This window comes from Mustela erminea, chromosome 8, assembly GCF_009829155.1.
Source record: "Mustela erminea isolate mMusErm1 chromosome 8, mMusErm1.Pri, whole genome shotgun sequence".
NCBI classification, from domain to species: domain Eukaryota; kingdom Metazoa; phylum Chordata; class Mammalia; order Carnivora; family Mustelidae; genus Mustela; species Mustela erminea.
In genome coordinates, this window is record NC_045621.1 from 64,680,882 (window position 1) to 64,696,116 (window position 15,235).

Here is a 15,235-nt window from a genome sequence, read left to right on the forward strand (position 1 = left end):
CTCAGTTTTGTTCAGATGTTTCATGAGTTGTCTTAATTTGAAATTAGTTGATGTGGTGTTTAATAACTTTTAAGCATGTTTATAAAGAATTATCCTTAGATGCTATGCTAGCTCTGGCTGTCATAACAGAGTAGCATAAACTAGGTATCTTAAACAATGGCTATTTATTTCTCACACTTCTGGAGGTTTGAAGGTCCAGATCAAGGTGTAGCAGGGTGAGGGTGAAGGCTTCTGGTGAGGGCTCTCTTTCTGGCTTACCTGTCTTCCTGATGGTCATCTTCTCACTGCTGTCATCACATGGCCTTTCTTCTGAGCATGAGGGAGAGAGAGGAAGATATATCTCACCTCTTCTTCTTATAAGGCCACTGGTCCTTTCAGGATTATGATCTTATCCTCACGATCTCATTTAACCTTAATTACCTCCTGAAGTCCCTATCCATATACCCCTGTTCCCCAAATATGCATGGCCTGTCCTGTGATCAAATCTCCCAGCAGACCAGTCCATGTACTACACTTGATCAACCCACACAGACAGTCACACAAAGTCTGTAGTTTACAGGATACAAAAGACTTGGACGAAGCCTCCTTGATTTTTGATTGATCCATCCTCCTGATAGGTAGTATGGAAACTGCAAGGTAAAAACTGAAAAGATTCCCAGAAATATGGAAAAGGGAAAAATTGTTAAATTGACTATAAAAAAAGATAGCTTCATGATATCAATTCAAATAAAAGAAGTTATACCTAGTATATTATAAGCAACTAATTCAGATTCATACACCAGTGTTGAACTATAAAAAATTAGGAAAATCACCTTCCCATGGACTTAAGTTTTCTAATCTGTACTTGAGAAAGATAAGATTTGTATTTGTTCTATCTGTCTCATAGGGTTTGGGAGGCACATAACTTGAGATCCCAGAAAAATGTGGTATGTGTATAGAAGGTGATATTCATACTTTATGTTGTCAAAGTGAGAGGTATGTGTGAGCTTGTGAAAGAACTTCTCATTCAGTTGTTTGGCAAACAAGCCTGTTGGCTGAACTGGGACCCGGTAGTCCCTCAAATTCATGAGATTCAGGCCTTTTGTTCCTGTCTCACATGGGCGGGGTCCACTGAGAAACCCAAGTCTCATCCAGTATTCGTGCAGGTCAGTCAAGTTTCAGCACGTAATTGAAACAGGTCTAGGTGGTGCACATCTGAGGCACACAGAGAACAGCCTGCGTGTGAGGGAAAAAGAGAAGCCAAGAAACTCACAGAGGAAGGAAAGTTCTAAATAATGAATTTTTCTAGGTCACTGGGAGTTAGACCTTTGTTCTCCTTCCTTTCACTGGAAGGAGTAGCCACAGTGGGAGAGATTCCCACTTCAGAGGAAAGCTCACACATGCCCTGGAGGCTTGGGCCTGATCGATTCAGGAAAATGCTACATGGTTTGTCATAGGCCTTGTGTTTAATTCTGGATTCCTTTTCATTAGCATTCAGTAAATGAATGCTGAACTGTCAGCTTGGGTAGGTGCTGGGGGCGTAAACATGTGCATAGGATATACCTTTCCTGCCAGCCCCTGGGACTTTCAACTAATTGTCGAAATGCTAAACAGCTTTATCAGAAAAAGAGTAAAACCTTACATTTGTACTATACCTTAAAATGGATTTTGGTATGTCATGCCCACATTTAAAAAAGTATGTACATGTGTTTAAGTTATTGATTAAAAATAAATATGCTAAGCGAAATAAGTCCATCAGAGAAAGGCAATTATCATATGATCTCTCTGATATGAGGAATTTGAGAGGCAGGGAAGGGGGTCGTGGGGATAGGGAGGGAAAAAATGAAACAAGGTGTGATCAGGAGGGAGACAAACCATTAGGGACTCTTGATCTCAGGGAACAAACTGAGGGTTACTGTGGGGTAGAGGGGGAGGAATAGGGTGACTGGGTCATGGACATTGGGGAGGGTAGGTGCCATGGTGAGTGCTGTGAATTTGTAAGACTGATGATTCACAGACCTGTACCCCTGGGGCAAATAATACATTACATGTTAATAAAAAAATAAATAAAATTAAAAGAACTCCCCCCCCCCAAACAAATCTATGTATGTTTATATCTGTATTAAATAGAAAAAAAGACCCAAAGACCCAAAGTGGGCTGTAGGTGAAATGTTAATGGTGATGAAAATACACATTATTTTTCATTATTTTCTGTGTCTTCCTCAAAGGACATGTGTTTATATGTGATGACAACACATTGAACTTTCGAAGCCTCCAAAGTATTTTTATACATGCTCTCTCATCTGGGCCTCACAAGTACTCTGAGGTAGATCAGTAATAGACATCAGTGTTATCGGTGAGAGAAAGGGAGGAGACAGGCACACCCCTCAGGCACCCAGGATGTTACATGTGGTGAGATTACTCCATGTGTATGGCCAGTGGCAAAGCCCGGGAAACGGAAGGTGAATCAGTAGTGCTTTAATGAAAGGAGAATGGTTTAGGGCAAAGAGTGGCTTTTTACCTCAGTCTGGTTCCCTAAACTGATACCTGGTTCCGTTTTTACAAGACTCAGAGGCAGGGGGCACAGTTTGGTTTTGAGACCGGCGTGTCGGTTTGATTTTCAGCTCTGGGACTGCCTAGCGTTTAACCTGGAGAGTTATTTCCAACTCAGGGCCTTATTTTACCTCTGTATAAAATGAAGCAAATACTACGAGCTCTTGTCAGGATAAAAGGAGTTCATGTGCAAGAGCCCAGTCTCGAGCTCAACAACTATTTAGTTGGTTAAATAAAGAACAGATCATGGGGAAAAACCCTAAAAAAAAAGAAGTGTGGATGCTGGGCTCTCTGAGCAAATATTAACTAATGTCTTCATCCTCATTGGTGAGGGACTGACAAGGATGATGGGTGACAGTACATACGGCTCTAAGGGAGACAAAGACCTTATTCTACTGCAGACAGCGGCAACTTTTAATCTCATACGGTCTGGGACAACGTAAGGAAGGAGGTTAGGTCCTTGTAAGTACAGCCAACACGAATCGTTCAATGATAATTTTATCATTTTGAGATGCATAAACATGGACCGGGTTAAGGATGGGTGATTTTTTAGTAAGAAACATACAGATGTATCCCAAATGTATGTAAATGTATGCGGCGAAATGCTGATAACTCTAAGTCAGAGATACAAGCGAATTATAAAGTGAATAATACAGTAATAGGAGAGCGTTTTTGCTGGTATCCTTGGATTGTTCAGCAGCCTGTTTAAATCTAGCCCAGTCTCTCCCTGCTTTCTATAAATGTTTGGAATCCGTGTGTACCCTTCGCGGTTCTATTTGATTTTACAGTGTTGTCAGGCAGTGATTGCTGTCAAATGAAGAATGATTGTTTTGTCTTTAAAAGACCTTGCCCATGAGCTGGGGGGTGAAGTGTGCTGTGAGGATTAATTCCCTGGGGCCTGGATTTAGTCTGGGCGGGTCTACTGCAATCAGTATACCCGTGCCTGTTACTTAACGGCTGGTCAGCAACGCCTGGAAGGATTGATGGATAATGTTGCTTTGCAACGTTGGGTTGGAGGAGTTTCAGAGTAGTTTGCACCAACTGTCAGCATTGTTTATTGATAATAGTGAGATTGATGATTTGCATCTGGTCTAAGTGAGACCCCTAAAAGGCTCTGCTGCAGAAGCTGGGTACATAGTAGGAAAATGTCCATGTGACCAGTAAAATACAAAAAACTAGTGGGGACTCTCTCACAGAAGTAGCCTGAAATACTATTGATGTGGGAAACAAAGGCAGAAGAAAAAAATATTAAATTTCCTTACTACCTACCGCCCATTGACATGTCCTTGAAATAGGCAGAGTGACATTCCTCTAGGGACTCAACTGCCTCGATGTTTACACTTTGCTAAGGGCAAAAGGCAGTCCTAGCCCAGTTCCCCCCTCCCCAGGATCCTGTAAGCCTACTTTAACATATAAAAATTCTTTTGGAAACTTCCTTATGTTGGCAATTATCCCTCAAGCATATGACCCACCAATATACATCTGAAGGGTCTCATGTCTAAGGTTTTATTAGACAGTAATAAATGACCTTTTCCCAACAATAACAATAAAATGAACTTTCCTCAAAGTCCTGGAAATCTTGTTTCCAAAATTCCTAAGAAAGTCATGCTATCCCCTCCCAGCTTGAAAGTATATAATCAGCCTCTCCTCATGACCCTGGTGCAGCTCTTCCTGCCCATGGGGCCTGTCTCCATGCTTTAATAAAACCGCCTTGTTTGCATCAAAGATGTCTCAAGAATACTTTCTTGGCTATTGGCTTTGACATCTAACATCTTTCCTACATCACTACCAGTCGAGTTCAGAAGATTACCCAGAGAGCATGTATAATGGAATATTAATTGCTTTAATATCCTAATTCTAATTAAAGTTCTTCAGTTCTTATACAGGTAGATTATTGAAATCCCAAATACTGGGGACAAGAATCTGTCCATAAACATCTCTTATCCTGCTTCATTTCCAAAACATGTAAAATGTGTTTGTCATTTTTTTCAGACCCCCTGGTTGTGGAATACAAGGCACTGCTGGTACAACTACCCCTATCAGGTAAGGAGATGTTACATCTGGGTCTTTACACGTACAGGGTATCTTCCTTAGGTCAGGTTCATGGTTTTAGGCCCCTGCCTCCACTCCTGCTGCTTGATGCAGACTTGGCCTCCTTAAGGGAAGTAGCTTGTCTTCTCAGTGAAGTTCCAAATCAAAGCTCAATTGCTTTAGCAAGTGGAATAAGCTGGAAGGTGCATTTGCTGAAGAGTGAGATACAGTCAGTTCAATAGCTGGGGGATTCCTGCTTCTAATAGCTGATCTATGTCTAATTACCACAGAGGAGAGCCTGAAGACCTGAAACCAGCAATGGTCTATCTGGACAGCGAGCAGGCAAAGCTCAAGTGTAGGACTGTGGCAGACAGGTGGAGTTCAGGCCACTCTGTGGCTTATGAGCAACCTCTAAATACATACATCAAGTACCATTTTCTTGAGCATGGAAAAACGGGCTTGTATGATTATACTAGACTTAAAATCATCAGCAGCAATGAGATGAAAATTACATCCCAGAAAGGGAGCATTTCAGATCCCTGCCTCCAACATACCTTTGCCTCTGTCCATGAATTCAATAATATTAGCATGTGTTGCATCCCTCAGATCAATTACTATCTGAATATCATAGCTGGGTCTTTTCTTATAATTTAACTGAAAATTTTATGGAATTCCAAGTTATTTGGAATATATTACATAAGAAAATCAAATGCAGCAAAGTATTTTGGTGATAAAATAGAGAGGTATATATTATGATAGGCACTTTGGATTTTTTACTTTAACTTCCTTCCATTCCTTGGGTTGTCTTTTTAGAAGCATTTGGTCTTTTGGGTATGTAGAAAGTTACTGGGGAGCAAGCATGCTCTGTATCTTCTCTGTCACACTCTGTGTTGCAACTGGCTAGGGACCCGTTTGGAAACTCCTTGGGCTGGTTCAGGGCTAGAGACACATTGAAATGGAATTCCAGCTTACATTTCCATCTCTTTCAGGTAGTTTATTCAGATTGGAAAAGAATGTAAACAAGCAATATGACCTGGTTAGAGAAAGCTGAGCGTTCCCGGCTTTCTAACAGAGACTAAAGCAACATTGAAACCAATCACTTACTGTGCTCAACTGCAATTCTCGGGCTCCACTGCTGTTTTACTATCTTACCTACTTGGGATATTGTCATTATACCTCTCTTTGTGTCCTGTAATAGCATATTGAGTGGAAAAATCCAAATATATCTAGAATTCTATTTATATATCTAGAACCTTCTAGAAACTGTAACTCACATGTGGAGGTGGCAGCTGCTCCAATGCACTGCATTTGTGAGGTAAATTCTATCCTATGAACACCACTGGGACAAACATCACATGAAATGTAATACCCACCCTTTATAATGATGATGTAATCTGAAATAACTTTCACATTTATGGCTAAGGAATTGCTTTTTTCTGAGATAATTAGTTGCTGGGGCAGTGGCCCAAAACTGTAGTTGCTGACCGTTTCACAGACAAAACTAGAGATTTAACATGAAAATTTGAGGGTCTGGTAGATAGTTATATTTAAAAATAGGAAACATTAGTGTGCCTGCCTAACTCAGTTGGTAGAGCACATGACTCTTGATTTCGGGGTTGTAAGTTTGAGTCCCGTGTTGATTATAGAGATTACTTAAAAATAAAATAAACTAAAATAAATCTTTAAAAAAATAATAAAGCTTTGCGCAGTGGCAGTATTGTAGCCAATGAGGTTTATCCGAGGCGCGATTATTGCTAATTAAAAAAATAATAAAATGGGGGTGCCTGGGTGGCTCAGTCAGTTAAGCGTCTGCCCTTGGCTCGGGTCATGATCCCAGGTCCTGGGATTGAGTCCCATTTTGGGCTCCTTGCTCAGTGGGGAGCCTGCTTTGTCCTCTGTCCTTCCCCTACTCTCGTTCTCTCTCTCTCTCTGTCACTTATTTTTGCTCTCACTCTGCTCTCTCTCTCTCAAATAATAAATAAAGGCTTTAAAAAATGATAACAATAATAAAGTAAAAATAAGAAACATCATTAGCATAGAAGGAAAGATACTGTGTGGGGGGATTCAGATCAAGATTGTCTTCTGCTAAGACATCCTTGCTTATAAATGAAGAATTTGGCATTAGCCCCCCAAATCTAGAACTAGTTCATGATCTCTCATAGGAACAGTGGTCAGCTTTGATAAACTCTGTATTCTAATAAAAAAAAAAAATCAGCTCTTTCTTTTTGTATGTGTGTGGGGGGGAAAGCATGTCATTATTATGTGTGTAATTAGAGTGCATTGTTGGTAGCTATGTTTCCATAAGTATACAGATTACAGTTCAGAGTCAGTCCCAGGCCTTAAGGGTACTTTTTTTTTTTTTTAAGATTTTATGTATTTATTTGACAGACAGAGATCACAAGTAGGCAGAGAGAGGCAGACAAAGAGAGAGGGGGAGGCAAGCTCCCGGCTGAGCAGATAGCCCGATGTGGGGCTCGATCCCAGGACCCTGAGACCATGACCTGAGCTGAAGGCAGAGGCTTTACCCACTGAACCACCCAGGCGCCCTCTTAAGGGTACTTTTAAAGACAGATCATGCTCATGAAGCATATTTATTATGTCTTTAACATGTATATTAAATAACTGGACATATATTTAGTTGAGAGTAGTCGTCTGTTGCAATTTTATTAAAGGCACACTGCTTCTCGTGTATTAGTATATATGTAACTTATTATATGATGATTTTTATATATGTGTATTTACTTTAAGTTTAAAATAATGGAAAGTGGCTTTAGTTGGCCCTGTTTAGTTTGTCATAAAGACCCCAATTTGGGAATGAGAACCCCTAACACGGTAGTCACAGAGCCTCACTACCCGGAAGACTGGTGATTCACCTTTCAATCCAAACCAACTGCTGGCAATTGCCAGTCAACTATACCATCTAGAAAATGATGGTACTAATTCCATAGGATTTTTATGAGAGTCAAAGAAATTAACATGCAGGTAAGCCTTGTCAGCTGCAGAGCGTTCCTTGAATGTAGCAGTTTTGTAATGTGATGCTCTTACAAATTCAGTGGTTTCTAAGATGTGCTCTCACTTGTCTTCCTAGCCCTCCATGGCTTTTCCCAGGTGGTTATGCAGGAAATCTCATTAAAACTGAAATTTAACCTTGGCTCCAAAGGTCCTAAAGCCAGTGCCCTATTTTCTAGATTCATTGCTGCCATGTGTCTGACCTGAATACCCATCCCTTACTGCTAATGCCTGCAAATTTTTAAAAGGACAATTCAGTGGAAAATATATGCTCCCTGGGGTGGTGCTGAGTTTGATAAACACACTGATACTCATTGTCTCTCAGAGCTTGGGTATCGCTGGCGGTACAGCATCCTGTACCCCCTCACTGTTGTCAAAGCTCAGTGGGAGGGACAAATGTTTTCTTTAGTGCCAGTGCATAAAGCTGGTAGACTTAGTAGTTAAGCGAGTGCCAGCTTCTCTGGAAAGTGATTTGTTATGCTTCTATTAGTTCACAGAGCATTAAAGTTTCAATTGTAGTTACTGTGTATACTGTTACATTGTGGATAGCTTGGAGATGATGCATTTCAAAGGTCTTCTGGTAAAGTAAGATATTTCATTATAGCTTAGTAAATACAATAAATATTCCTGACTTCTGCTGCCTCCCTGAGCCCCTCCCCATTCCTGGACCTCTGAGGCAGATAGAGCAGGTGTCACCTCCATTTTACAATAAGTAAATTAAGGCCCAGATTTTATACCTACTGAGCTATGGAGCCAAGACTTGGTCTCAGATTTCCTGGCTGGGGGCCTAGACTGGTATTTCTTGGCAGCTTCCTTTTCCCTGTGTCTTTTAATAAATATTTTTGAGTTACCTTTTTTTTATATTTACAATGTATGGAACATTTACTAATACCAAGAAAGCTCTGATTAATCCAGAACTTGACCTCCATGACCCATCTGACACCTACCTCCATTGCCCCTATACTATGGAATTTCACAACACTTTCCAGAGTTATTCTTTTTGTGTATGTGGTTGGTTTTGTTGTTGTTGTTTGTTGTTTGTTTTTTGGGTTGTTGTTTTTTTTCAGGTTGCCCAAGGAATCTTACAGATACTTATATCAAGGAACTGTAAATCTTGTTGTTAAAATAAATAGTGAATCGGGTACCAAATGTTCCTACTCACTGACACTCTTTTGCTGGGGCTGTAACAAAACTTAAGGCCATCCCACTGCAAATCAGAGGCTTGCTTCAAAGCCCTTCTTCTCCACAGAAAGAATGGGGCTGGGATTCGTGGAGGCATAACACCGTGTCCCTTTGCAGCCCTGAGCTTGAGATGCTGGGGACACAAATTGGTTTCCTATTAACTATTAATCTTTCCTTTTTTTCTTTGATCCTCAGCCACTCACAACTGACCTTCACTACTATTATATCCTGGAGCTGTCGTTTTATTGGTCTTTAATGTTTTCCCAGTTCACTGATATCAAAAGAAAGGTAAGAGTGGTTGGGCTGTGAAACGCTTGCAGATGTGTGTGCTGGGTGGCCCCTAGCAGATGGGTGTCGAGTCTCAAAGGCGCTCACTCCTGTTCTCTGTTCTCTTAGACCTGCTTTCTACATTACCACAGAGAGGTCCTTATTTTGCCTGTGGGGCTTTATGTTTTTTTTCACATGGACTCTTCCCTCCTTCCTCCAAGTCTGGTGTTCTTTTCTCCGTGAAAAAATATACCAATGAATCCAAACAGCAGCAATTTCTCTCTGTCTGATTCACAGAGCCCTCTGTTCTTCAGATTAAATAAAGAAGAAAAATTGTATCTGTAGCCCTTGGGAGAGAGTAAATTCTCAGTGTCCCAGCCCCATGAATGAATTTTTCCTTAATTAGAATTATCCAACATCCAAATACATCATGAAAATACAACTTGGCTCCCTGGACTGTGGTCAGCCTCCACCCATCCCCCTCACCGGACTGGCTTTTGCCGTGGGTGCCTTGAACTCCTCAGTGTTCAAACCCACCCCTTCTAGCTCTCATCCTACCACCTTCTGGGAAGAATAGACACTTCTGGCTAGCTACTGCTTGTAATTTCTCCATCATACCATTTTCTCCAGACTCCCATATTTGGATCATTCCTTCAAAGTCGTCTTCGGGGCCCCGCAGCCCGGTGCCTCATGCGCTCATCTGTGCAGGGTCTAGTCCTGGATGACAGGACATCATCTCCAGGATGATCAGCTTATATCTTTCAGCATTACCAACCATAACTCATGTACCAAGAGCTCCCAAACGTTTCTCTTCAGCCCTGGGTTCTCTCTAGGTCCACACTTCCACAAATCTAGGCATAAGTTATAGTAATATGTTCTTTGTATTTATTTTCTCATTTAATCTTCCCATCAACTCCAAGATCCAGTTGAATCATTTATTGTTTATCCTCATTTTGTGAATGAGGAAACTGAATTTTACTTGCAAATTATTTCTAGCTGAAGACATGATCATCCCCTAGTCTTTTGGTTCTTCCGGGAACCGGAAGTCACACAAGCTAGGGTTTTCCTTTGCTCTCCTCTTTGCTTCTCCTTATACTTGAACTCTTAATATCATGGACACATTTACTTAGAGCCATCGCTACTTTTTTGCTTAATCTGTTGCAGTAGCCTTTTAAATAGTCCTCCTATCTAAACGGTCATTCTTGCTTACCTGCCACCTAAGTTATATTTCTAAAACCTTCAGGACAAAGCCAGTCAACATGATTCAAAGCTACTTCTCCAGTCTCATCACCATCCTCCAGCCTCCCCCTCTGACACACACATATATCCCAGCAAGAGTATCTTCTCATCACTGATCGCACATAATTTTTTTAACAAGACCTTACCTTGGCTAGAATATACCCTATTTCCCTCTTCCCAAACCCAGCCTAGTCTAAAGTAATAATCTCTTCTTTGAAGGCTAATTCAATTCCTCCAGAATTTTTGACCACTCCTTCTTCTGGGTTTAGTTTACAAGCACCCAATGTGTACATGTTCTGTTTTTTAACTATATTTATAGCCTCTGAGAGAGATTAAGCTTTCAGTGTCCCAGCCCCATGAATGAGCTTTTCCTTCATCAGAGTTATCTAACCTCAAAATACGTCATGAAAATAAAACATTCTTAAATGAACTGTGACCTGGTGGCCTGCCTCTGTCCCTTCCCCAGACTTGAAGGGCGAAAGAGCAAGATATGTTTGTCTTTGTGCCATGGCCATCAGTGCACCTGCTGGTGATGAGGATCAGTAAGTTTAGGGTGAGTGAGTAAACGGACTCATCAGAATGTCTTCTGACTAATGGAATACCTTCCAAAGTCCTCTGCAAACAGAACTATGTGTTGTCAAGGAGCACAAGACTGGAACAGTGTAACTTCCTTGGTTAGATCAGTAAGCTGCTGCGTTACCACGTGGTATCCAAGTGGCTGCAGAAGAACACGTACGAGCCGTGGTATCCAAGTGGCTGCAGAAGAACATGTACGAGCCTGTGGCCCTGCTACCTGTGGCCCCTTTCCCCAGGGCCATACCGGCCTCTTTCCTCCAACACAGGCTCTCTGGGCTGGCCCAAAGCTGGCTTTCCTTACCCTGTGTGACTGCACTGCCTGCCTGAGATGTCTGTTGTTTGATTCTCAGAAAGGGCTGGTCCCTGTGAGAGCTGGAGCTTGGCAGAGCAGATAACTCATTGACAACTATCATTTGTGGTTCCTTCCTCATTGTACCATGCTGGGTCACTTTCTGGAAGTGTTTAAAGATACCCCAGTAGTGGTAGGCCAGTCAGATTAGATCTCATCTGTCTTACGTGAAGAACCTTCTTCATTACTGTCCTTAGTACTGTAGACGGATCAAGTCCTCGAGCTAGGCACAGTGCTAGGCTTATTGTGCCTTTTACTCCTTTATTTTTTTAAACCTTTAACTGTGGTAGAAATACAAAACATAAGATTGTACCTTCTTAACCATTTGAAGTGTGCAGTTCAGAAGTTTTCCACATATTCACACAGTTGTACGACCAGTTTCCAGAACTCTTTCCATCTTGCATAACTGAAACTCTGTACCTGTTAAACCATAATTCCCCCATGTCCCCTCCCCTTCGGCCTCTGACTGCCCCCATTCCACTCTCTGTCTCTGTGTACCTCATATAAGTGGAATCGTACCGTATTTGTCATTTTGTGGCTGGCTTATCTCACTTAGCATAATATCGTCGGGATCATCACTGCTGTAGCCTATGTCAGAATGTTCTCCCTTTATAAGGCTGAGTAATATGCATTTTGTTTTCTTTTGTGAAGCACTTTTTTCCAGGTAGCTACAGAAAAAACTTGCATTAAAAAAAAGGAGGGTTGAATATCTTCCCATTTTGTAGCTGGGAAAATTGGTATATAGTGAGTCTATGTAAATTTTTCAGGGTTGTGCTGTGTGGGAATGAATTAGAGCCCTAATTTACCCAGCGAGTTTCTGTGATTTGCTCTGAGATTAGACAGGTAAGCAAATCTTGTATTGCCTTGCCTTGCCTTGCTCCTGACATTAGAGGTAGTAACCCTTTTGCAGCTCTTTGCCATTTTTAGTGGTTTCTCTTTTGCTTACTGAGAATTAGCTGTGCCATCTAGAGTCAAATAGATTAATAAAAGCAAGACTGTAACTGTACTTGGCTTCTAATCCCCGTGAGACATTACATACCGAAAGTCACCAAACCCCTTCTGTTTGCTTGAATTTTCTCAACGTGCATTTAACATGTATTTTCAGTGAGCCAAGAGGACTCATAAAGTCTTCATTTTTTGAAGTCAAGTGACCGTTAGCTAATAGCTGTCATAAGGGGATCATTTTCTAGGGTTGAAGTGTATCGTGTTGTGTGGTTTAAATATATCTTGCCTCTGTGTGGAAACCACCTATGTATAAGAAGAGTGATTTTACAGTGAAGTTCGTGGAACTGATCTCAGGCTGGTACATATTTTCAGTGTTTCACAATGACATCTCCGTTTTTTTCTTAGTAAACACCAATAGCTTGTTTTAGACACATGGCCCCTCTCCCTTCTTCAGGGGTCAAAGTACCTTTGGACATTCCTGGTGCAGTTGGTTTCTTCTTCCTTGCACAGAGTGGGAAGTTACTCAGCACAGGTTTTATTTTTTTATTTTTTTTCTATTTTATTTTATTTCTTTTCAGTGTTCCCAAATTCGTTGTTTATGCACCACACCCAGTGCTCCATGCAATATGTACCCTCCATAATACCCACCACCAAGCTCACCTAACCCTCTACCAAAACCCTGTTTGTTTCTGAGTCCGCAGTCTCTCATGGTTTGTCTCTGTCTCCCCCTCCTGTTTCCCCCAACTCCCTTCTCTCCAACTCCCAATGTCCTCTGTGTTATTCCTTATGCTCCACAAGTAAGTGAAACCATATGATAGTTGACTCTCTCTGCTTGGCTTATTTCACTCAGCATAATCTCTTCTAGTTCTGTCCATGTTGATACACAAGTTGCGTATTCATCCTTTCTGATGGAGGCATAATACTCCATAGTGTATATGGACCAAATCTTCCTTATCCATTCATCCTTTGAAGGGCATCTTGGTTCTTTCCACAGTTTGGTGACTGTGGCCATTGCTGCTATGAACATTGGGGTATAGGTGGCCCTTCTTTTCACTACATCTGTATCTTTTGGGGTAGATACAAATTGCAGGGTCATAGAGAAGCTCTATTTTTAATTTCTTAAGGAATCTCCACACTGTTTTCCAAATCAGCACAGGTTTTCACAAGGAAGGCCTTTTTCCCCATTGCCATCTCTCCTTAGTGAATCGCAGCTCTCGTGTTTCTCCTTTGCATCTTGCTGACTGTCACTGCAGGTTCTTACTGTTCGTCTCCATCGCGCTGATGCCTGGAGGATCTGCTGTGCCGTCCATCAGTGAGGATTAGTCCAATATCCTGGCTGCCAGATACATTCCCTATCTTGTGTTATCCCTACCAACTATTAACTGAACCCTATAACAACAGCCTGCCTCCTCACTATAAAATAGAGAGGTTCGAAGACATCCATCAACGATTCGGGATGGAGGGCTTTTCACAGGGTTTGAATAGAAAGTTGTAAAGAATGTTTCTTTGGTTTCCCTCTTAGATGACAAGGAACTTGAATGGCCATTTCAAATAGGGGCCAGAATTTATAAATGTTGAATCTGAAGGCATGCCTCAGACTGTTAAAAATCAATAACTGAAGTGAGGTTTAGAAATCATTTTTTGTGACTTAATGAGTTCATAAGTCTTTCTAAAGTGGCTTTTATATTGATAAATACTTTTTCCCTAGAAGTATCCTAGTATTGCCAATCTTTTTTTTTTTTTTCTTAGTTTCTCTGTTTCCAAATGACTCTCTCTTGATCCTTTCCAGGGTTGGTACTTATTTGGTGAGTGATGAGACATATTATTATTAACCTTTCCAGAGGGAAAGGACGGGCCCAGATGTAGTCATTTGGTATAATGGACTTATAATTTAGATGTTCTATTATGTGCTACCATGATATTTTGAGAATTTTATCTTACTTACCTTTTTCTTCTTTCTTCCCTCCATTTCTTCCCTTCCTTCCTGTTTTCCTTCCTTCCTTCTGTGAACCCAAAATTATTAAGGTATCTTATTAAAACAACAGGTGTACTCTCAGTATTCAGCAATACTGGGAACATCTTTTATATCCCAAGGTTTAATTTTTATTAAAAATCTGTTCTTTAGCACCTGTTCGCAATGAGTGTTTCTCGTGCACATCTAAATTTTCCAAGAGAAACTAATAAATGTGGTGGAGCTCGGAACAGTTTGCTCATGTCTAAGCCCTCTGTCCCTTTTAACTAAGCTGCTGTTTGGCTCGAAAACCTGGGCTCTTGGCCAATAAACACTGCTCGTGTTCAGAGTCCTTGTAGGAAACCATCCATGGCCAAGTTCCAGGGCCCAGCTGGTTAAGTCAGCTGGTTGCTTTTTTGGTCTTTAACCTGAGAGAAAAACTACATCCTGTAGAAGATTCCTAATAGAGAAAGGTATGATGGTTAAGTTCAGCAAGAAACTTACTGACGGGCTTGGTTTTGCTCTCTGGTAACTTTTGCAGGGAGTAACTAAACCGTTGCTACAAGTAGGGGCTTGCCTGACTCCAGATCTTTACTGCTTCAGTTAGTTTTAAGGTGAAAGAAAATACATGCAATAATCTTCCTTATAAGGAAGCAGGATGGCGTGGAATTATATGAAGTAATATCCATGAAAACTGATACAATGCTTGACGAATAGAGCTTAGGACATTAACTAGCACATAATGACCAAAATTTGGTTGAATCAATACATAGCCCTAAACCCAGCCAACAAACAAAAACCCCCAAAGCCAGTGGTCACAAATTATTATATTTTTGGTTAATTAAAATTAGCAAAAATAATTAGAAAGAAGAATTAACTTAAGGTTGACAACCTTTTACTTTGCCTAGTAAGGAGATTTTAAAAACACCTGCTACTTATCACCCTCAATTCATAAAGGAAGGGAAATTTTAACATTTTAAAGGAGAAAGGATACCTCGTAATAAAGGACAGTTCTTTAAATTTATCTTTATGAAAATGTTATTATTTTTCTCGGTTCTAGGCCGGGGAACAATTATGGGCATTTTGGCTTAGAAGTTAAAAACTTGGGCTCTGAAGTCCATCTGCCTGCTCAGCACCCTTCCTAATGTGGAATT

The 15,235-nt window shown here is 40.9% G+C and overlaps 1 protein-coding gene and 1 non-coding gene across 4 annotated transcripts in view; both read left to right on the forward strand.

The window, feature by feature from the left end:
* The window catches only part of CERS6 (ceramide synthase 6), a 312,414-nt gene that overhangs the window by 227,026 nt on the left and 70,153 nt on the right, over positions 1-15,235 (forward strand). For all 3 annotated transcript variants that reach the window (XR_004288761.1, XM_032355853.1, XM_032355855.1), the window contains exons 5-6: positions 4,525-4,575; positions 8,950-9,042. Coding sequence is in view for 2 of the 3 variants with exons in the window: in XM_032355853.1 (XP_032211744.1) it covers positions 4,525-4,575; positions 8,950-9,042 (144 nt within the window). In the remaining variant the exon portion in view is untranslated. The remainder of the gene's footprint in view (positions 1-4,524; positions 4,576-8,949; positions 9,043-15,235) is intronic.
* LOC116597926 lies at positions 6,261-6,397 on the forward strand. Its single transcript, XR_004288858.1, has one exon. It is a non-coding gene; the product is annotated as a U4 spliceosomal RNA (small nuclear RNA).